Below are 24,724 nucleotides of genomic sequence, written 5' to 3' on the forward strand. Positions count from 1 at the left end.
ACATATAAAGTTTATGGGTTTGACTTATTTGAGCAAACGTTTGCATAGTCATTTGCAGATCATAATAAAGGTTTTTTTGGCCGATGATAGATTGAGGTCTAGTGGACAGAGCTTTGAATGAGCTCTAATTGAGTATTAACAGAGCGCTCCGCAGACCGGTCCGTTAGGGGGCTGTATTACCATTGACTTCTGAGGCCTTTTCCCTTTCTTCTTTTTATAAAATTCTTGAAATAAGTGTTTGGTATCAGTCACATTATCCACTTCGGGTTTGGTGATCTTGGTTACTATTTATGTGGTCAACGAGTCAATTTTGTTGAACAGACGCTTCACATCCACCTGTTCCACTCCACTCATTATTTTAGAGGTATATAAAATAATGAGTGGAGTGGAACAGGTGGATGTGAAGCGTCTGTTCACGCTTTCCAAAAATACTAGGACTAGGGGGCATGCGATGAAACTACAGTGTAGTAAATTTAAAACAAATCGGAGAAAGTTTTTCTTCACCCAACGTGTAATTAAACTCTGGAATTCGTTGCCGGAGAAAGTGGTGAAGGCGGTTAGCTTAGCAGAGTTTAAAAAGGGGTTGGACGGATTCCTAAAGGACAAGTCCATAAACCGCTACTAAACTGACTTGGAAAAATCCAAAATCCCAGGAATAACATGTATAGAATGTTTGTATGTTTGGGAAGCTCGCCAGGTGCCCTTGGCCTGGATTGGCCGCTGTCGTGGACAGGATGCTGGGCTCGATGGACCCTTGGTCTTTTCCCAGTGTGGCATTACTTATGTACTTATGTCCTCTACTTGGCTCACTTTTATTACATAGAGCAGTGATTTAACCTATTGTGATGTCATAGTGGCTCATTCCACCAATAAGAGCCAACCTCATTAGTGATGTCACAATGGCTTGATTGTATAGAATGTTTGTACGTTTGGGAAGCTCGCCAGGTGCCCTTGGCCTGGATTGGCCGCTGTCGTGGACAGGATGCTGGGCTCGATGGACCCTTGGTCTTTTCCCAGTGTGGCATTACTTATGTACTTATAAGTATACATGAATGCGGGCATTCATGCCAAAAAGACAGCTATGCCTCCCAAAGGGGTAATGAAGTATTTTACATTTTTGATTCTGCATTACATTTTGTACATTAGAACATATGTTTTTCACTGCACTGATAGATATTGAGTTGTATTCTACATTTCATTACCAACTTAGGAGGAATCTTGCATTAACATTAACAAAAGCTCTAGTTGGTTTAAATTACCCAGTTTAAGTTTCACGTATTCACAGTACAGGATTCATGGTAAAGAAGAGGAAAAGAAAAAAGGTCTGTCGAGATGCAAAACAATTCTTTCATCAAAGTTCTCACTTCACGGCAGGACTGTTTTCTTTTTTCTGTCTTCCAGAAGAAAAAAGGGCTCCTACGGTGTATCCACTCATTCCATGCTGCAGTGACTTGAGCTCCACAGATACAATTACTGTTGGTTGTTTGATGAGCAACTATTTACCACAGCCAGTGTCAGTGTATTTCCGGAACAATAGTAAGACCGTTACGACTGGAATTAAAAGCTTTCCAGTGGTGTTCAGCGGAACAAGATCCTCGTACACAAGCAGCAGTCAGCTCGTCATTCCTTCCTCAGACTGGGAGGCCAAAACATATTACTGTGACGTTTCTCATGCAGCGCTGAATCCGAAAAAGACTGTGACCTTAAAAAAAACAGGTAAGATATGATTTCCAAATCTAAGAATCCAGGCATTGTAAAGCAAGTGTACAGTGTATACAGAGGCAAACTTTCAAAAGCACGTCCAAGTTAGAATGTCCCAAATGGACGTTCATCTCACCTGGATTTTTGTTTTAGTCCAAGAATGTTAAGTTTTACTGTAATAACACAATGCAAAGCACAGTAAGGAACAAACATGAGATATAAAAAGTGAAACTGCAAAACCAGGGGAGACACAGAATGATTTCTCAAAACCCAATTATTATTATTGAGGGAATGAAGTAATGATACTAGTATTAAGCGTTCACAGATCAGGCATAAAACAAAGCCCTACATGAATTATTGTCATTGAGCTAAGTATCTAAAGCAGACCAAATCTTCTTTTTATGAAGCAATGCCCCAAGTTCGTCTGCAATGGACAATTCAAACTTGTTTGCAGGATAGAATGCCACCAGAAATGTACAGTCTGTTCGAAAATGCATGAGGTGGACATCCATCCACTGGAAATGTCCAGCAATGAACATCCATTTTATGAAATGAAATGTCATAATTATGAAAATGTAGTGGGGCTGAAATTCTAAATTTATCTCATGCATGTTCATTGTGGGTATCCTGAAAACCCAACTGGCTTGGTGTGTCCCAATTTGAGGACCATTAATCTAGACAAATGAATGACAGGCCAAAATCTAAACATCAAAGGTTTCGATAGTCATATTACAATGCTAATGCAATGGAGTTCACACATCTAAATGGCAACCCTTTGTAAACAGGTATTTTAGAAAGCCACAATTTACAGAAGGCAGCCACCATTCCCCAAATTCTGTAAATGTTGCTGAAGCTTTGCATGCAAATTTGGACGAATGCCTGGTTTGCATGCACAAGTTAATTGAATAATGAGGCAATGAGCAATAATTGGACCCTAACAATTCACGATCGATGCTAATTGGTATCAGTTTGGATTTCTGCACACATATCTATGCACATGGATCCGCACCTAAATTATACGCATAGCTCCAAAAAGCGGGTGTGGCCATGGGACGGTCATGGACAGATCAGGGGCATTCCCATAAGTTATGCACACTGTTAGAGAATTAGGGGGGATCCTGCCTAGTTTTGGCGAATGGATTTACACCAGGGTTGAGTTGGCGTAATGTTTGCACTTAAAAGTAGTCGCGGTTCCCGGTCACATGTGCTATTCTATAAACAACACCTATCTTTGAGCGCCATTTATAGAATTTATTTCCATATAAAGTCCTTTTGAACATTGAACCAATAGTAAACATGAATTATGTTTTTCCACCTCTATTATTAATATAACTCAACTATGATGAGAGAAGTCAGTTTTCGTAGATATTTGTTGATGATTTTCAATTTGGCAATAATTTGAGTTTACAGGCACATCTAGCTGCATGTAAACTTTTTACATGCGGATCCGTAAAGAGGGCATGGCCATGGGCGAAACACAGGTGGGTCATAGGCATTCCTGGAATTTCTGCGCAATGTTACACGATACGGCAGATCCACACCTAATCTAGGCGCAAAGATCCACACCATGTTTCAGTTGATGCAAATCCTTATACCCATCATTGGGTGTGGATTCTGGCACCAAACAGTATTCTATAAATGGCGCCCAAACAGGAGCAAACCAAAGGAACAAAGGCCATTGTGCTTTTTCTGTACTTCCAAAAAATACTAGGACTAGGGGGCATGCGATGAAACTACAGTGTAGTAAATTTAAAACAAATCAGAGAAAATGTTTTTTCACCCAATGCGTAATTAAACTCTGGAATTCGTTGCCGGAGAATGTGGTGAAGGCGGTTAGCTTGGCAGAGTTTAAAAAGGGGTTAGACGGTTTCCTAAAGGACAAGTCCATAAACTGCTACTAAATGGACTTGGGAAAAATCCACAATTCCAGGAATAACATGTATAGAATGTTTGTACATTTGGGAAGGTGCCCTTGGCCTGGATTGGCCGCTGTCGTGGACAGGATGCTGGGCTCGAAGGACCCTTGGTCTTTTCCCAGTGTGGCATTACTTATGTACTTCTCATTGCCCAACTTGGAGCACCATTTATAGAATATTACTTAGCGCCCCTAATATTAATATCACTAAGCGATTATAAATCAACTTTGACAGTTACTCATTGATGATTTTTAAATTATCTTCTTCTTCAAATTCTGGTTCAACTTATTTCTCTTCCCATCCTTTAGAGCTTTTCTTTTCGGATTACTTTTACCAATTTCTAGTTTTAAAATGTAAAACTCTACTTTTTCTCCTGACTTCTTTTAGACTGTAAGCAAGAGACGCCCCTTCAGCCAACCGTTCTAGTCTTTCATGAAACCTCTGGAAAAAATGAGATCAAATTAGTTTGCCTGGTGACAAAATTCAGAGATCGGGATGTGAAGGCCCAGTGGCTTCTGAACGGGAATAAGGAACTCTCCCGTCAAGAAGACTTCTCACCTGTAGGAAACGCAAATCAGATACTCACGGGAAACATCGAAGTGCTTATTTCAAAAGAAGACTGGGATAAGGGAGATGTCTACAACTGTAAAGTCACTCACAAATGGGAAGAGTTCCACAACATCAGCAAATGTTCAGGTAAGATCTTTTTAAAACACAGCAAAAGAATGTTGATAGTATTGGCAATACAGCAATGAAGCTGCAAGCAGCAAATTTAAAATGAGTCCGAGAAAATATTTCTTCACTCAACGTGTAATTAAATTCTGGAATTCATTGACAGAGAATTTAGTAAAAGCAGTTAGCTCAGCAAGGTTTAAAAAAGGTTTGGCTGGCTTCCTAAAGGAAAAGTCCATAGACCATTATTAAAATGGAGTTAGAGAAAAATCCACTGCTTATTTCTAGGATAAGCAGCATAAAATGTATTGTACTGTTTTGGGATCTTGCCGGGTATTTGTGACCTGGATTGGCCACTGTTGGAAACAAGATGCTGGGTTTGATGGACCTTCGGTCTGTCCCAATATGACAATACTTCAGTATTTACGTAATGATCAGTAGTGAATGGAGATCATGTTGATGGATGAGAAGTGTTAGAAGGTTCGTAAAAAAGTAACTGGTGATGGTTGATTAATGATACTGACAATTCTGAGCATAATTATCTTGAAGATGATGGAAAGGTTTAGAGAAATTTAATTTGGATTTACAGTCTTCAAATAGATATTTAGAAAAGAAATCGATATGAAAGGAAAGAATTGAGTGTGCCTTGGGCTAACATTTCAAAAGAAGCAGATGAATTCTTCAGTGAGATTTTCTAGGTGGACACAGATTACAGGACAGCTTTTTAAATCAATTTTAGACATCTTTGGAGTGTAATTTTTCAGCTTAGTCTTGAAGGGATGAAGTTGTCCTACAGTGCTCGTTTTAGAAACACCAATTGCATTTTGGACATCCATAAATCAACACATAGTTGTCTATCATACACAAACATCTAAGTTCTGATTTTACAAATCTGGAATATGATGTCTAAAAGTAAAGAACATCCAGTTATAAAATGATCTGAATAGCCAATCAGATTCCCAAGATTTGCTCCTAGTAATTAGACATTTTGGGGAGACTCTGCAACCGCCTGCATTCGTGAAATGTATGTAGATACTATTCAGTCCACGGACCTTTCAGGATTTTCAAAGCAAGAGTATGAGTCCACTTTCACTTTGAAAATATCCCAGGAAAGTTCTCGCACACATTTACCCCTGCTAATATGTGTAGATAACTTTTTCTGATGGAAAATGTGCAAATACGTTCAAGAATTCTAAAGCTTGACCAAAGTTCCAAACCTCGTTCTCCAGAATGGCTCCCCATGGAGCAGTTAAACGTCTCACGTAAATAGCACTATTTATGAACTTGTACCTGCACAGTGGACAATTTTATACAAAGCCCATTAACACAGTTAGAGCACTGTTTTACTTATGCAAATTACTCTCCTAACATCTACCGCAGTAACTTATTCATTCAACAAACAATAACCAACCTGTTATAAGATATTAATCCGCAATCGAACCTTTTCCGTAGATGGGAAGGCGGTAGAACTAGAGGACATGAAACGAGATTGAAGGGGGGGGGGCAGACTCAAGAAAAATGTCAGGAAGTATTTTTTCACGGAGAGAGTAGTGGATGCTTGGAATGCCCTCCCACGGGAGGTGGTGGTGGAGATGAAAACAATAACGGAATTCAAGAATGCGTGGGATAAACATAAAGGAATCCTGTTCAGAAGGAAGGGATCCTCAGAAGCTTAGCAGAGATTGGGTGGCAGAGCCGGTGGTGGGAGGCAGGGCTAGTGGTTGGGAGGCGGGGCTAGTGCTGGGCAGACTTCTACGGTCTATGCCCTGAAAATGGCAGATACAAATCAAGGTTAGGTATACACAAAAAGTAGCACATATGAATTTATCTTGTTGGGCAGACTGGATGGACCATGCAGGTCTTTCTCTGCTGTCATCTACTATGTTACTCGTTACTATGTTTCTACGATTAAGAGCAACACTATCCCATATGGTATTGGTAACATCACCAGTTCAGAATATCACTGAGCAGTTTCGGTCTTTTTTTTTAAACAACCATACTCCCCTGCAGGTGCACTGTGACATGATATTGCTCTTAACCATAGAAATATCTGAGGTATGAACATAATTTGGGTTGGTTATTGAGTGCGGCATTTGGATTTTACCACTCAGATTGGTTATTTTTTGTTGTTGCTGCAATTAATACAGCACTGACATGTTGTAACTTTCGGCAGTGCATCCAATGCCGGGCCACACCTCTAAACCGCTTTGTTTGGACTTCTGGATTTAGATTGAAATATGTACTTCTTTCAGCATAAACAGCTTCTCTTCATCTCTTCCAGCTTCCTCCAGTGATTTTCCAATTCCAGCTGTATACCTGTTGAAACCATCCTACGGTGACCTTATTAATAATAACAAAAGCGTCGCAACCTGTTTCGTCTTGGGTACTGATTTGGCTGCCACTACGGTCTCCTGGGAAACCGATGGAAAGTCCACGAAGGGAAAAACACCCAAAGATCCTTTTACTCATCCAAACAACACTCAGTCCATTCAAAGCACTTTTGAGGTTTCTCTAGAACAGTGGAAGACGGGGATTACGCTCACCTGCAAAGTTAAACATCCATGTTCGGCAGAGATTGAGAAGAAAGTCACAACTAAACTTCCAAGTAAGTATCAGCAACTAAAACTTGCTCCAAATTGATTTACTCAAGGAATGTGAGAGGGAGGTCGAACTTGAACGTTGATTTCCCTGGGTCTTGATTCATTGTCATTAAGCCACTCCTATGTCCTACATACCCACCTAACCTTTATCTGTTGGATACTTCCACAAAGAAAAGAGGAAGGAGAAGCCAAATTATAGTAGGTCAGGTTTGAGCTAATACTAGCTTCCAGCCTAGCAATAATTTTACTCCTTTTTGCTCACAGCTACTACATCAAAGAAGTCTCCTAAAGTTGTCATCTCAAAGTCTATAGAGGGCCAATTCATCGTTCTGTTCTGCGTGATCAGTGGCTTCTACCCAGAAGACATCAGCTGGGATTGGTACAAGAATGGAAACACCAAAGTGACAGGTCTCATCTACACCAATGGTCCTGTGGTAGAATCCCAGGGAACCTTTTCCACTTTCACTATATTAAGGGTTCCGAGAACCATGGAGATGACATCCTACGTGATTAAGGTGCAACACATTTCTTCGGCGGTTCCTGTGACAAAAACTGAACCAAATGTGTTTGGTAAGTCTCATTTTCAGGACAAAAGGTAGGGGTCTTTCTTTTATTATTCACTAATTTATTTACAATCTTTTATAACCTGTTTAGAAGGAATGGATCCTCCGGAGCTTAGACGAGATTGGGTGGCAGAACCAGTGGTGGGAGGCGGGACTGGTGGTTTAGGCGGGGATAGCGCTGGGCAGACTTATACGGTCTGTGCCAGAGCCGGTGGTGGGAGGCGGGGCTGGTGGTTTAGGTGGGGATAGCGCTGGGCAGACTTATACGGTCTGTGCCAGAGCCGGTGGTGGGAGGCGGGGCTGGTGGTTTAGGCGGGGATAGCGCTGGGCAGACTTATACGGTCTGTGCCAGAGCCGGTGGTGGGAGGCAGGGCTGGTGGTTTAGGCGGGGATAGCGCTGGGCAGACTTATACGGTCTGTGCCAGAGCCGGTGGTGGGAGGTGGGGCTGGTGGTTTAGGCGGGGATAGCGCTGGGCAGACTTATACGGTCTGTGCCAGAGCCGGTGGTGGGAGGCAGGGCTGGTGGTTTAGGCGGGGATAGCGCTGGGCAGACTTATACGGTCTGTGCCAGAGCCAGTGGTGGGAGGCGGGGATAGTGCTGGGCAGACTTATACGGTCTGTGGCAGAACCGGTGGTGGGAGGCGGGGCTGGTGGTTGGGAGGCGGGGATAGTGCTGGGCAGACTTATACGGTCTGTGCCCTGAAAATGGAAGATACAAATCAAGGTAAGGTATACACAAAAAGTAGCACATGTGAGTTTATCTTGTTGGGCAGACTGGATGGACCATGCAGGTCTTTTTCTGCCGTCATCTACTATGTTACTATGTAACATACATAATCAATAAATAAAACATAAAATTCCATCAACATGAAAAAATATTAAATGACATACTCTTAACAGCAGCCTAAATATTAAGAAATAAAAAGACTGTTTAATAAATGCTTCCTAAAATCCAGCACATTATTTTCATTTCTCAAAGCCCAGATGGCAAAAGATTCCAAAGACCTTCTGTGTGATTCCTGACTGTCCAAATTAGGTCTTCACTGATTATGGGAGAGATCAAGTGCAACAACAAAATAACAAAATAATTTTCATATGCAAAGAAACAGAGATTCATTTAATTTGATATCAAGGATGGAGTACGTTAAAATAACATTAAAAAACAAACATACAAATTGCATTGTACAAAAGGTAAATTAATAAAAGACAGAGAATGGAAAAATAGTAGCAGGCGTCGTTGACAGCAGATAAAGACCTGTATAGTCCATCCAGTCTGCCCAACAAGATAACTCAGTATAAGGTATGACGTGATACTGCATATGTAGGCTTGATCTTGATTTGTCCCTGCCATTTTCAGGGCACAGACCACAGAAGTCTGCCCAGCACTGGCCTCGTTTTCCAGTTACTGAAGCTGAATCTGTGCAGCCATTGTTAGGGCACAGACCACTTAAGCACATAAGCCCTGCCATACTGGGAAAAGACCAAGGGTCCATCAAGCCCAGCATCCTGTCTCCGACAGCGGCCAATCCAGGCTTCAAGAACCCGGCAAAACCCCCAAAAATAATAATAATAATTTTTTTAAATAAGGTTCAATGGATTTTTCCTTCAGTACAAAATATTTTTTCTTACATTTGTATCCCACATTTTCCCACCTATTTGCAGGCTCAATGTGGCTTACATAATACTGTAAAGGCGATCGCCAAGTCCGGTATGGGAACAAATACAATTTGATATTAGGGTCGGGTAATCGGCTTATCCTAGAAATAGTGGATTTTCCCCAAGTCCATTTAATAATGGTCTATGGACTTTCCTTTAGGAAGCCGTCCAAACCTTTTTTTTTTAAACTCCGCGAAGCTAACCTCCTTTACCACATTCTCTGGCAAAGAATTCCACAGTTTAATTCTACGTTGAGTGAAGAAAACTTTTCTCCGATTTGTTTTAAATTTACTACATTGTAGCTTCATCGCATGCCCCCTAGTCCTAGTATTTTTGGAAAGCGTAAACAGACGCTTCACATCTACCCGTTCAACTCCACTCATTATTTTATGGACCTCTATCATATCTCCCCTCAGCTGCCTTTTCTCCAAGCTGAAGAGCCCTAGCCACTTTAGCCTTTCCTCATAGGGAAGTCGTCCCATCCCCTTTACCATTTTCGTCTCCCTTCTCTGCACCTTTTCTAATTCCATTATATCCAAAGCCCCATTTCTGCATATAAACCCCTGCTTTATGTGTGGAAATGCCTTTGAACATTGCAGAGCACTGGCTCCAGGAATGCTCCTGATTCCTTAGCTCTGGCCACAACCAGACATCAGCCCTTCCATCTGCCGTGGAATTGGTATCTTTGTTTCATTCACACAACCATGATATTAAGGCCGGGGAGGGGCTGTTTTTCTAGTGTTTTATAAGTTTTACCAATGAAATTGAAGAGCTTTCAGCTCCTCCTTTGATAAATGTATCTCATTGCAGAACACCCGGCACCAGAGGCCTATATTATGCAACCATCCTTTGAAGAACTCTTTGTGAACAACAGATCAAATATCACCTTGGTGACCAATGACTTGAATGCCAACGTCACATGGATCATAGATGGGAAGCCCACCGAACGACACAGTGAGAAAACGATTCTGAGCTACCCCAATGGTACCAGATGGCTACACATTACTCTGACCATCACTCTTATCGAATGGAAGACAATGAAAACCTTTAGTTCTCAACTAAACTCTCAATTGGTCAGCTCTCCAGTGAAGCTTGATATCAAAAGACCATCCAGTAAGTGTCTGAAACTAAACCTATCACCATTAAAACTATAGGTCATATCCTTGGTCATTATATAACTGGGAGCCTGTTTCGGTGCCGTAAGGATGTAGAACATGCCACTAACACTTTTGCTTTCTTAACAAGGGCCTACTCTTAGTAAAATCCCATACACAGTACAATTAATTAAACATCAAGCACTCCTGGGACTGGGCAAATGGTAATAAACACTCTGAGGGGTGCTTTATTGGGCCCCTAAAAATTTGGCTCACTTGATGGTAACACATTTATAATATTAATGGGCTCATTTTCGAAAGAGAAGTATGCCCATCTTTCAACATAAATCGGAAGATGGACGGCCTTCTCCCAGGGTCGTCCAAATCGGTAAAATTGAAAGCCAATTTTGGACGTCCCCAACTGCACTCCATCACAGTTCAAGGGGGCGTGTCGGAGGCGTAGTGAAGGCGGGACTTGGGCATGCCTAACACTTGTACGTCCTTGACCCATAATGGAAAAAAAGAAGGCCGTCCCTGATGCGCACTTGGACGTTTTCACCCAAACTGACCAGATGACCACTGGAGAGAATCGGGGATGACCTCCTGTTACTCCCCCAGTGGTCACTAACCCCCTCCCACCCTCAAAAAACATCTTTCAAAATATTTTGTGCCAGCCTCAGATGTCATACTCAGGTCCATGACAGAAGTATGCAGGTCCCTGAAGCAGTTTTAGTGGGTGAGTGCACTTCATACATGCGGACCCAGCCCCATCCCCCCTACCTAATTTGTGGAGGAAACAGCAAGATCTCCCAAACCCACCAGAAACCCACTGTACCCACATCTAGGTGCCCCCCCCCCTTCACCCATAAGAGCTATGGTAGTGCTGTACAGTTGTGGGGAGTGGGTTTTGGGGGGCTCAGCACACAAGGTAAGGGAGCTATGTACTTGGGAGCTTTTTCTGAAGTCCACTGCAGTGCCCCCTAGGGTGCCCGGTTGGAGTCCTGGAATGTCAGGGGGACCAGTGCACTACAAATGCTGGCTCCTCCCATGACCAAAAGGCTTGCATTTTGTCATTTCTGACATGGACATCCTTGATTTCAAAAATCGCTGAAAATCAGAGACGAACATGTCTAGGGACGTCCATCTCTAAGTACGACCAAATTTAAGGATTTGGATGTCTCTGACGGTATTTTCGAAACAAAGATGGATGTCCATCTTGTTTCAAAAATACGGGTTTCCCCGCCCCTGGATTGGGACATTTTGCAAGGATGTCCAAATCGAAACGTGGATGTCCGTTTCGAAAATGCCCCTCCACGAGCATAAACCTTGCCATACTGGGGCAGATGAAAGGACCATCAAACCCAGTATCCTGTTTCCAACAGTAGCAAATCCGGTGCTGAGAAAATAAATATATTTTTGTAGCGCCAGATATGATGGCACGCTAGGTGTAGGAAGTACCGCCAGGCTGCTGCGGTAGCCAGGCAGTACTTCCTGTTTACTACTACTACTACTTAACATTTCTAAAGCGCTACTAGAGTTACGCAGCGCTGTACAATTTAACATAGAGGGACGGTCCCTGCTCAAAGAGCTTACAATCTAAGAGACAAATGAACGGTCAGTCCGATAGGGGCGGTCAAAATGGGGCAGTCTGGATTAGCAAACAGTAAGCCCGCATTGGGCTTACCACCTCTTAGTAAAAGGGGCCCTTAGTGTGCAATTGTCAGGGGTGTACATGTCGGCGGACCATGGGCATGTTACAGGCATGTTGCCATGTGATGCTCACAAGTCATAGAATACTATCAGTTGTGTGCATTGCATGGCACACTTTGGCACACCACTTATGCAAGCTCTTGACCTCTCATACCTAACATTTTGCGTGCCAATGCAGCATTGCACAAAATTCTATAATGGCTTAGACATGTCCTTAAGCGCACCCAAAATGAGGCACCAATTCATAGAATTGCTACCATGGTCTTTGCCTGGAAACAATCCATCTACATGACAGCATATGGCTGTGTTCTCATAAGAAAAATATGTATATTCATGTTACACTCAAATTTTAGAGTGTGAGATGTGTGTTTCACATAATCACACGATAAAGTTTTACTCATCCTTGATATTCCATTGGAAGACATCTCCATTGCTTGCTTCAGGTTCATACGGTGACGCTGAACGATTCTGAGATGTGTGGAACCTGTGCTTTTCTAATATTCTCCTTCTTGAAATACGTTAGGTCAGCTTAAAGCCCCAAATGTCCACCTTGTCCCACCTTCATCTGAAGAAGTTTCCACAAGCACGATGCTCTCTTTGGTTTGCGTTGTCAGCGGTTTTTATCCCGAAGACGTTTTTGTATCATGGGAGAAGAATGGCAAAGTCGACCTTCACACCTCCAAGAAGACCAACACTGAGTGTAATCATGAAAGTCAGCAGTGTTCCATAATCAGCGAGATACAAATCCCGAAGAGTGAATGGCTGGCAGGGGCCACCTACACCTGTGAGGTTGCTCATATCTCATCAGAAAAAAAGATGAAAAGAAACACCAATATCTATACTGATAAACCGACATTACATCAGTATTGCCTCTGTAGCAAGCCCTCTCCTCCTTCTCCAGATAATAATATATTTTCCCATTGCTAAAAGAACTGGTGATAGGAGCATTCCGATCTCCATCCATTATCCATGTAATCTGTATCCCACCCATATAAACACATAGATTACCTTCTCCAATGTATTTCCATTTTGAATTAAATTATCATCCAAAAATTATTTGTGAAGACTTCTTCTTCTTTTTTTTTGCACATTTGCAGGATGTCTTTTAACCTTTGCTTGACTTGACATAGACAAGATTTGTATATCAAGGAAATATAAAGCATCAGTCCATTATCATCACTATAGAAGCTTTCCAAATAGCCTCCATTTCCAAAATGGCAGTCAATCCATTTCTAGAACTCTCTGGCTAATTAACACCAAAGGCCCTGTTTACTAAAGTGCACTAACATTTTTAGTGAGCGCTAAATGCTAGAGACACCCATATATTCCTATGCGTGTCTCTAGCATTAGTGCGTTAAAAATGCTACTCGCCTATAATGCAGCTTAGTAGACAGGTCTCTAAAGTTGTTAGATTCCAGCATTTGATCTCTGCTTAGCAATGAGAAGGCCCTTTCTTACTACTCTCTTAATGTCCAAGCCAGTGATTTGGTTTCAGATGGAAGTGTAACTCCCCTACTAGAGGGTTATGCAAGAACCATAGACAAGATTATAAGAAAAGTACAGAAGCCAGTCAATAACAGGGATTTTTCTGCCTTTAGGAGCTACTCTTCCACACAGGTTGAGCCTTTGGATTCAGGAATCTGCAAGGTCTTTGGTGATCCATGGTTGGCTATCAGGAATGTGACCAGGAGACAGATACAAAGCCAGGATTCAGGATACATAGGAATATGAGCCAGGGGCTAGGACAGGGTTCAGGAACAAGACCAAGATACACAAGAACCAGGCTAGGGCCCGGAGTCAAGACTCAGATTCAGGATCATGGCTAGAAAAAGGAACAAGAAGCCATAATGAATCACAGCCAAAATAGGAACTGGTTGATCATAAATAGCCAAGGAAGCATCTCGGAATAATCAGGAAGGATGAGTAAGCCCCGGGCAACATATCTCACAGCTAAGTAGAGACAGCAAAAGTCTGGTTCACTACACAGTAGCACAGAGAACAAAGACAAAGCCTCCAAAGAGAGATTCCTAGCAGGTTCGAATAGGCCCACTCTTCAATGAACAACCTATCCATTCTTGGGTCGCAGGCTAAAGCCTTACTTCTCCAGAAAGAAGAGAAGTACAAGAAAGAATGCAGAGGATAATGCCGCTTATCTCTTCAGTTACCCTCTTACATGCATACATATGCATTTTTATACCTGCTCCATGACCTGAGTATCACTTCTGCAACTTACACTTCTCTAGAGGAATAGGGTGGAGGCCCAGAGAATAGAGGAGAAGCCTTCCACCCTATGCTTCTAGAGAAGTGTAAGTTGCAGAAGCGATACTCAGGTCATGGTTTTTTAGATGCCATAGAATACAGAGAAGTTCATCTTGTGTATTATACAGGGATTCCTGAGGCAGGCCCTCATGGCCGAAACACGATTCTTGTTGAGTCCATTACATATATATTTGAATAAAATTTCTGATGTAACTCTTTGAGTCCACTGGACATTTTTTCTACATCATCAATTAATGTGATTGCCCAATTATTGCTCATTAATGGCTTGGGGAATGCTACAACTCAAGACCTAAACAATTCAAACATTATTATGAGATTCTTGATATACCACCTGTCTTTGACACAATCATAGCAGTTTATCTATTACGTACAGGCAATTTTTCTGTCCCTAGTGGGCTCACAATCTAAGTTTTTGTACCTGGGGCAATGGACGGTTAAGTGATACCCAGGGTCACAAGGAGCCACACTGGAAATTGAACCCAGTTCCCCTGGTCCTTGGCCTTTTAGGCTGGCCATTAGAAAAAAAAACAAGCAAGCTTCCTTTGGACATAGTGCCCAAAAAGGCACACACCTTTGTAACTTCATCGTTACACATCTTGGCCCTACTGACGACATGTCTTGAAGCCCTGAATTAGGGATTTAAACTGTATGCAACTGATAATAGGTATCAAATAGAACAATCTTAAAATTGGCATAACTATCTCTAAAACCTAATAACAGAACTAATTTCACCGACACATTCTGGACACGCTGCAAATGCTTCAATGTCTTCCAATTAAATCTAATAAATGCAAATAATTGATTGTTAAACAGCTTATTATTGGAACTAATTAGCTCATTATTCATTGAGCCTGCAAATAGGTGGGGGAATGTGGGATACAAATGCAATAAATAAAATAAATAAAAAATTAAATTGCATACACAAATTGGGCATGTACTCAAATTTGCACATGCAATTTTTGGTCACTTTTATAGAATTAGGGGGATAAGGTGTTGCAATAGTCCAGATATGACAACATAGATTAATCAAGTAGTAGGCCCTTAGCCTTCGGGGAAAAAATAAATCATCAAAAGGAAAAATGCATTCTTATCAGGCAAATAAAATGATAACTATTGGAACCATGCATGTTTTCATTACTGGGATCATCACAAACAAGACCAATTTAAGAAATAAAATTACGATAATCATAGTTACCTGTTGAGTTTTTCTAAAGACTTCTTTTTCTTCTGTAGACGTATACATGTTGTTTCAACTACTTTTGCTTCTAACCAGCTCATACCTTTTCCTTTCACTCTTTTGTCTTTTGTCGCACTCATTCACATCACACTTCCTATGTGTTCATGGATAGGACTGTCCCAGGAATTGACAACCGCTTAAATTCTAAGGAAGGACAAACTGTTTCAGTACAATGCCAAATGGAAACAACGGCAGAAGTCCGATAAAAGTGATTGAGAAACAAAAGTAAAACCTTTTGCATGAGCTTATATTACTAAAAATCCTAATAAATAAATAAACAAAATTGAACTAACCAAAAGGTTAAGAAGAGAAATTAATTTTCCTTCTGTTGGATCAATGATTGGACCTGAGAAATTACATTTGTGGTCCTAAAAGTTAGAGCGTCAGAATTAAATTGTTCTTAAATATCATCAGAACTCAACTACTATGATCGTTTTGGATTTCCTTGAAATGTAATCTTTTTTAACATGTGTATGTTCATACAGCATAATAAAAAGTTAGAGATCATAGTTTAACCTTTTTGAACAATCAATCCTGTAATTATTTCATTATTAACAAAACAGTCTGTTTTCAGTTTTGGTCAGTATGCAAATTTTTGTTCAATGACCAGGACTTTGTGTTGAAAAATGAAGGGAAAATATGAAGATCTAGAGTTGCCTTACCATCGTGTTTTCCGTGCATTAGTGCTCAACGCGGGGGATTACAAAACCTACTACACATCCAATTTCTCCTTTTTGGGCAGTCAGCTTTGGAATGCTCTACCAAGATTCATCCAAACAATTAACGACCATCTAACCTTCAGGAAAATGTTGAAGACACATCTTTTCAAGCAAGCTTACACTAACGACCCAACTTGATCCATCATCCCAGCTACACTACTCCTGATCTGACATTGACACTGATTCTGACACTGATTATACCTTTAACCTTATCTCCTAATCTCCTTATACTCATCCTCCAATCTTTTCTTCTCCATCTTTCTATACCGTACCCCTCCCAATCTCCTTTCCTCTTACCTATCCTATCCTTGCTTTTTTCATCCATTTTGATACAGAAAGTGAAAGTGCCTTGGTGCTTTGTAGCTTTTACTACATGAGACGTGGGGTAAGGAATAATATATTGTAGAGGAATATATTCGAGTTATTCCCCAAGTTTTCCACGTCATCACTGTGACCCCTGACGCAGGTGCTAGTCACCGAAACACGGCCCGTGTCGGGTCTTTTTGTCAAGGCTCATTCATTAAAGAACTGTGTTCCATTTTTAAAGGCCCGTGGTGCTGTTTTTTTTGTTTGGACTTTAGTTTGTACTTCGTTCCCTCTCTTTTGTTATATCCAAGGCACAATAACTAAACAGGAGCAAGACTTTATAATCTTCTAATTTATAGGAGGATCTGGACTCTGGAACCATCTCATTTAAGAAGCAACCTAAGCCTACTATGTTCTGGAGTCAAACAAGAACATGATTAGGACTCTTCTGAGGCACTAGTAGCTGGTTGGGGGAGGGAAAGCTTAACCTGCTAGAAGAGAGATTTATACGTTGCTAGCTTACAACACCCGATAGGATAAGTGTAGGAAAGTCCCCACTAACCATTCTCTTCAACATGCAAGATATGAAAAAAGTAGAATAGCAACATATTTTGAAAATAATCAGAGGCAGCTAGCTTTTAACAACATTTACATCCCTAGATCAACACTTGATGACGGACATGCCTAGTTCTGTTCGGTATACAAAAACCTAATAACTAGTTGAGAACAGTTATTCCCCTGAGGCTGATAAATTGTTGATGATTGATGCCTATTCTGTCTTCAACACTGTGTCTGATAATACGTCTTTGAATTATAACCAATAGTAAACCTCCGTGTCTGTGCTCCGTCTCCTCCACCGTAAGTAATGTGATATATTATTTGTGTTCTATTAACTCCCTTAGACAGATCAAAGCAGATTACACAAAAATAACTGTTTCCACAAAAACCTAAAAGATTACATTAAATACTTTTTAAACAGAAAAGTCTTTAAATGTTTCCAAAAGGAGGAATAAGAACTCAGAGTTCTCAACTCCTTGGGTAAAGAGCACCAAACTCGTATAGATGTATAACGGACAGAATTTTCTAAAGTTTGCTTGCTCTTAATGATCTCAAGTTATTTGGAAAAGAAAATAAACTTATTAAATATTAGGGACTAGTGGTAGCAAGTATCTTATAAATTGCATATGCTAACTTAAAATCGAATCAAGCTTGTACAGGTAACCAATGCAAGTGAGTCAAAGCAGGAGTCTCTCTGTCAAAATTTATGTGATAAATCCATTTGGGTGCAGCATTTTGGATGATCTGAAGCTTGATGCCTGATTTCTTTGATACCATTAAATATAAACTGTTACAATAATCTAAATGAGACCTCTTATAGTTTCAGTTCAAGGCAATTCAACCATGGAAGCTATCCCATGTTGCTATCAAGAGACCTGTGATAACCTGAGTGAAGCAGATGAAGAAGGAAGTGTGTGGATGACGGCCTCCACCTTCACCGTGTTGTTCCTTCTGACCCTCCTATACAGCTGCTTTGTCACTTTTCTCAAGGTAATCAAAGCTTACATCAATAACCTTTGCAACAAAACTTCATAACAAGGTCCAAATGTTACAATGGCTTACGTTATGAACACTTAAGTGAAAATTAAGTTCACTTTTAAATATTATATGTCTGGGTAAAGCTTAATAAAGTAAAGCCAACATTATAGAACTAGCTACATCTGAGTAGTAGTTTGAGCGTAATTAGTAGTGGAGGTTTTTTTTGCCTGTGATGATTGCGGGGGCTCCCTACAGTTGATTAAGGCGTCAACAAAGGAGTAACCCTGATCTCTTTTGAGGCTTTTCCTCCTTTCCGGGAACACCATCAAAAATATTAAAAATAGAAGAGATCAGTTTAAGTGGAATAGTGAGTACAACATTGTGATACTCTTTCAGGCCTGTGTTGATTTAGAGAGTTAAGTTATGAACAACCAGAATTTTGACATGGGCCCAATTTGTACATGTGGGTTGATTAATATCACAATTGCACAGTTTCTTAGGGCAAAGTATTATGGTTCGCATATAGTCTACTTGAATATGTAGAAACAACTCAATACATCTGTGACTAGCCTTTGAGATTTGTGCTTCTCTCATCAGGCCAGTGAAGAGGTGGTACACTAGCCTTAGACAGTATTATTTAAACCCAAAGAAATCATGCTGTCTCTTCACTAACCCAACGAAGGAAGTATGGATCTTGGAAACTAGACACAGATGTGGAAGGACATTTTATAAAGGATGTCCAAACTCAGAATATGGACGTCTCAGTCAGTACATCACAAATGGACGTCCATCTCATATGTATTTTAGAACTAGATACAGCCTCGTCTAAAATTGGCATCCATGTACTGGAAATATCCTGCATTCAGTCCATTTTACAAACTGAAATGTCTGAATTATGAACAGGGCAAAGCAAGGGGCACTGGACATCAGTGTGGCAGCAGCAGAACATCCATATTATAAAGTGGCCACAGAGCTTTCTCATGTGGAGGAATAAACCTAATGGTTAAAGCAGCCAACTGAGAGCCAGAGCAGAGATCCAGAAGTTGCTGGTCAAGTTCCACTGTAGATTTTGGCAATTTCTGTTTGTTTATTTATTTATTTTAATTGAGCACTCCAGAGACAGAAAAATACTGTGACGTCTTTATTTCCGTTCATTGGAGAATTGCTCAATCAGAGCACCTTTCTATAACCTGGACGTGAAAGGTATCAGGGTCTAAATTCAGACATCCATCTTTTTTTAGACTTGGACATCCTTTACCATTCCGTGGTCGGAGTTGGATGTTAATATTTTGGATCCTCCCTAGTCCTGCCCAAAACATGCCCAGATCACACCTCCTTGCTATATGGACGTACTGCAGTGTTACACATCCATATCCTCCTGCCTTTGTAAAATTGGGATTTGGATGTCCGTGCAATAAAACAGTTTCAATAAAAGAGCAGAGAAAAAAATTCTTTGAGAAGCTAATCTATACTAGTTATAAGATTGCAAAGCAATTTTCTGAAATACGTTTTTATATATTTTCGAAATTGAAAATAACTAGAAGCAGTAAGTAAAAGAGTCTGAACATCTTTACTAAGGTGGGCTGCTTGGAAAGAAAAAAAGGCTATTTAGTAATCTAAGGAACCTGTTTACTAAGGTGTGCTAGTGTTTTTAGCATGCACTAATGCTAGAGACACCTATATATTCCTATGGGAGACCTTAGCATTAACGTGCAGTAAAAATGCCAGCATGCCTATAGCGTGGCTTAGTAAACAGGGCCCTAACTCTTTTCATAATTTTTAAAGAGGGAAAGGTAAATACGGCTGTTAATCTAGTAGGAAAACAAAAAGAGGAGGGAGACAATGTCCTATTGAGAAAGTGAGCGTCAACCAGAAAAAAGTTAAGCAATTGCAAGGAGGATTCCAAAAAAGGAAGGATATTTATTGTAGCAGTCATATAAAGAGACCTGACACAGCCATGTTTCGGCACACAGGCCTGCCTCAGGGGTCCATGGACCAATTCTATTTGGTGTTGATGAAGGGTAGCCTTCGATCCAGAAGGTATTAGAATCCGTTGCCTTGAAAATCTCCATGTCAAAATGAAGAACAAACATTAAAAACTCTGCAAAAACAACTCTCTGGGAAACCAGTGAGGTAGATTTTTGAGAAAGAACGAAGTGACCTAAAAAATACAATGGGGTAACCCATGAATTACTTTATAAGTAAGGCGATAGAATTTAAACTGGACCCTAGCATAAACCAGTAACCAATGATTCTTTATAAAATACTGAGACACACTATCAAACTTTTTCAAGGAATATATCAAGCAGAGTGCAGTTCTGGATGGGCTCGCTTTTGTAATTGTTTTGAGGATCCCAGATAAATGGCATTACGATAATCTAACATATTCAAGATCAGGGATTGCAGTATCAAATGAAAGTGATATTGATCAAAATATTTGCGTACCCGCTGAAGATTATGCTTAATGAAGAAAGCTCTCTGTGTTAGTGTATTTACATGAGATTCAAAGATTCGTTTAGTTTCTAGCAGAATAGCTAACACTTTTAAAGATGGAGAGAACTGATATAAAAGTCTGATTAATTCTAATACTGCATTGCCCTTATCAATATGACTGTTATTTCCGTAGGTAAAGTAAAAACCTCCTAACCAAGAAAATGAAGATTAAGGAACAACAAGGATGTGTGTGTCTTTTGCATCTTCCCTTTTGCCTCTGTTCTTCCTAAGTTGAAAGCAGAGGATCTTTATTTCTGGATAGCAGTAGAACCTGAGGAGAACTCTCCAAGATGCTGAATGTCTGCAAAATTTCAGAATATCCACTTTAACTAAGGTGATGCTCTTGTTAAGTGGGTAATGTTGAAGTGACCAACTAATCGTTGGACTCCAAAGGCTAGATGTCATCAAGCTCAACATTCTTTTCATTAAGGTCTACTCGGAGAGATTTTTGGTTGTAAACTGAGAACTCTCCAAGGTGCTGAATGCCTGCAAGTTTCAGAATATCCACTTTAACTAAGGTGATGCTCTTGTTAAGTGGGTAATGTTGAAGTGATCAGCTAATCTTTGGACTCCTAAGGCTAGATGTCATCAAGCTCAACATTCTTTTCATTAAGGTCTACTCTGAGAGATTTTTTGGTTGCAAACTGAGACGACATCTCCAATGACAGACTGGTGCACTCTGCATAGAAATTCAGCACTGTTCACTCTTCAGATAGCAGTACTGAATATCCATTCTTAATTTAAGTGTCATGGCTGGTGTTTAAAATAAATGCTGATCATAGTGTTAACTATTTACCCAAATGTTGTTTTCATAAAAGAGAAAATTGATCTTTTTTTTAATTTAATGATTATTATTAGCAACTGTATACGATCCAATATAATTTTCAACTAACGCATCTTTTTTCAAACTTTTTCAACCACTTATCCCTCTCCCTCCCATCCTCCCCCTTGCTTTGGGATTATGTCCTTTTTTCCTTCTCACTCACTTCCAGCACCACCATTGCATTCATCTCGCACACTCATTAAACGAATTGTACAAGCCTCTGCCAAATTCTCTCCTACTTATCATATTTCTTCTGTCTTATAACTGTAAGTTTTTCTATAAGGCCTACATGAAAGAGCTTGTTTGCCATTTCACAACAGTGGAGGCAAGTCCTCACAAAATAACAAACAATATGCATATGTAAAGCACCTAGACAGATGATAGTATCAGGCTGTACCAACATAATGAAAATCAGGTCAACAAGTCAAAGGTAAGACCATGTCCCCTGATTGTCCACATTCATGATCTGTAGGTTTAGATATTTGTGGATAAAATCTGTATCTTCTAGTTTTATGTCCAAGACTTAATGAGAATATTTCACTTTTTCCAACCTTCCAACTCCTGTTTCTTCAAAACATTTTAAGGCTATCTTGAAAGTGTAATGATATGTGTTGTATGTAACCTATATCATTGATCTCATATTACCTGTTTGTTTGGGGGGTGTTGTCATGTTGAAATAAAATATATTTGATGAGAAAGAGTTTGTGCTTATTGAAGGGGCCTATGCAAAATGGGAACCAGAACATAAGAGTGATGAAATGTCTACAGTTACTAGTGCTACTCTCAAAAATAATGAGGATTGAGCCATGAGGCCATGAGTCAAGTTTCACCCTTACTCTGACCATTTGGCATGGAGGAGTAGCCAACAATCAGGGAAACTATGGTAGAAATCCCACTGCAGCAACTTGGGCAAGTCACGTAACCATTCATTGCCTCAGGTACAATCTTAGGGGGCAATTCTACAACTGAGAGTTTCAAAATAGGCACATCAATGCTCAGTGCCAAGATGCCATTGGGGAATACCAGTGTAAATCAACATTGATGCCCGTAAAGTTAGGTACGATCAGTTATGGCAGGCATAAATGTTTGCACCTAAGTGTTCCATGATCTGTGTGTAACATAATATTCTATAAGTTATCCCCTGGATTTTATGTAGTGCAACTTAAGTTGCACATGCAAATCCAGTTGTATAAGTACATACGTAATGCCACACTGGGAAAAGACCAAGGGTCCATCGAGCCCAGCATCTTGTCCCCGACAGCGGCCAATCCAGGTCAAGGGCACCTGGCAAGCTACCCAAACGTACAAACATTTTATACATGTTATTCCTGAAATTGTAGATTTTTCCCCAAGTCCATTTAGTAGAGGTCTATGGACTTGTCCTTTAGGAAACCGTCTAACCCCTTTTTAAACTCTGCCAAGCTAACCACCTTCACCACGTTCTCCGGCAACGAATTCCAGAGTTTAATTACGCATTGGGTGAAGAAACATTTCCTCCGATTTGTTTTAAATTTACTACACTGTAGTTTCATCGCATGCCCCCTAGTCCTAGTATTTTTGGAAAGCGTGAACAGACTCTTCACATCCACCTGTTCCACTCCACTCAATATTTTATATACCTCTATCATGTCTTCCCTCAGCCGTCTTTTCTCCAAGCTAAAAAGCCCTAGCCTCCTTAGTCTTTCTTCATAGGGAAGTCGTCCCATCTCCGCTATCATTTTAGTCGCCCTTCTCTGCACCTTTTCTAATTCTACTATATCTTTCTTGAGATGGGGCGACCAGAATTGAACACAATATTCAAGGTGCGGTCGCACCATGGAGTGATACAACGGCATTATAAAATCCTCACACCTGTTTTCCATACCTTTCCTAATAATACCCAACATTCTATTCGCTTTCCTAGCCGCAGCAGCACACTGAGCAGAAGGTTTCAGTGTATTATCCTGGATTTGCACATGCAATTTAATTAGCTAAGTCAATCAGCACTGATAATTGCCAATTGACAAGCAATTATTTCCACTAAGTGGCATTAATTAGAATTTACATGCACAACTAAGCATATTCTGTAAAATAACGTATGTAAATTCTAAGGTGCATAGTTGAAAAGGGGGTATGGCCATGAGAATGGAATGGATGGGTCAGGGGCATTGTGAAACTGTCTGTGACTAAATTTAGTCATACGGGTGGGCGCTAGGCCTATTCTCTAACCATACCATTCATCATAGGCATAAAAACCTCCTAGTGTTTAGCTTACAATCCCCGAACCCTGCTTGGTTGTGCTTTAAGGTTCTAAGGTACACTTATCTCTCTTGTAGTTCAGTCGGGTTTCCCCATCCACGGTCTATGATGAATGGATGGGACTCCCTAAGGTTGAATTCATATATCAACAATGGAGTATTCCATTAACATTTGAGGCTTTTCCTCCATTAAAATGACATAGCACATCACAGTTAATATAATTGGTTGGATATCTTGAGTTGGTTGATCATTATTCTGACACCATGTCAGAATATTCCCTTGGGGAACATGTTTTCATTTGAAAACATAGTAAATATAGGTCATAAATACTCACTCCTAGTGCCTAGATCATGTTAAAAAAAATCACCTTAACATGTCGTTAATTGATTTCACATCTAACTGGGATGTATGATTTATTTTCTAACTCTTTTGCAATACCTCTGCATCCCCTAGATTAAAAAAAAAAGGTTTCAGTTCCGTGCGTCACAAATCAACCATCCATTCTGTTGCTAAACTCTTCTGGTTTTGCACTAATGGGCTCAGTAAATGGAGTTTTACAGGAACTTGCTGCGGTTGATGAGGTGGAAATCAACACAAGCCATCTGCCGTTCTTGTTATTTTGGTTAACCGTAGGGAGGGGGAGGAGGCAGCCGATGACAGCCATCATGAACACACAGCTTTTGCCATTATACTGATGGTTCTGAATGCATTGGACTTTGAAAGTCTACTGCCACCTCTGATATACACACATTCATAGACAAAAAAATAACCTGGCATTTAGCTTTCATTGATTTCGTTTTTGACTGGTGTCAAGAAAATCAGACTAAGGCTAAAGCTTTGTTTGCTATCTGGGGATACAGGAGATTCAAGGAGATAAACAGGCTCATTTTCAAAGCACTTAGCCTCCCAAAGTTCCATAGAAACCTATGGAACTTAGCCTCCCAAAGTGCTTTGAAAATATGCCTCAAAATGACTTGTGTATGGTCATACATGGTGGCAGGGGACAGTCAGACTCAGGTCCTAGGATCTCTCTCGAATCATACTGCAGAACCTTCTGACAGGCCTGCTCTACCTCCCTCTGTATGAGACCCACCAACCGCTTTTATTTTGCCTGGTCTTACTCTTCTCTAAAAACACACATAAAATTATCTTTCTCAATCCATGGTTCAACTTATCAAAA

The 24,724-nt window shown here is 40.4% G+C and overlaps 1 long non-coding RNA gene and 5 gene segments (V, D, J or C); 5 read left to right on the plus strand and 1 right to left on the minus strand.

The window, feature by feature from the left end:
- LOC115457538 overlaps positions 1–24,724 on the plus strand; it is a 440,220-nt gene that overhangs the window by 289,035 nt on the left and 126,461 nt on the right.
- Positions 1–24,724, plus strand: part of LOC115457534 — a 344,279-nt gene that overhangs the window by 284,690 nt on the left and 34,865 nt on the right.
- LOC115457536 overlaps positions 1–24,724 on the plus strand; it is a 357,793-nt gene that overhangs the window by 277,260 nt on the left and 55,809 nt on the right.
- LOC115457537 overlaps positions 1–24,724 on the plus strand; it is a 367,844-nt gene that overhangs the window by 253,503 nt on the left and 89,617 nt on the right.
- Positions 1,162–12,968, plus strand: LOC115457533. The segment is given in 6 exon segments: positions 1,162–1,716; positions 4,005–4,313; positions 6,571–6,894; positions 7,154–7,459; positions 9,919–10,221; positions 12,436–12,968. Coding segments are annotated over 6 exon segments (2,067 nt in total).
- LOC115457546 overlaps positions 1,616–24,724 on the minus strand; it is a 157,886-nt gene continuing 134,777 nt past the window's right edge. The window contains exons 3-4 of the long non-coding RNA XR_003939972.1: positions 15,388–15,573; positions 1,616–1,702 (exon numbers count right to left, since the gene is read on the minus strand). This is a non-coding gene — a long non-coding RNA (uncharacterized LOC115457546). The remainder of the gene's footprint in view (positions 1,703–15,387; positions 15,574–24,724) is intronic.

This window comes from Microcaecilia unicolor, chromosome 14 (genome assembly GCF_901765095.1).
Source record: "Microcaecilia unicolor chromosome 14, aMicUni1.1, whole genome shotgun sequence".
Classification (NCBI taxonomy): domain Eukaryota; kingdom Metazoa; phylum Chordata; class Amphibia; order Gymnophiona; family Siphonopidae; genus Microcaecilia; species Microcaecilia unicolor.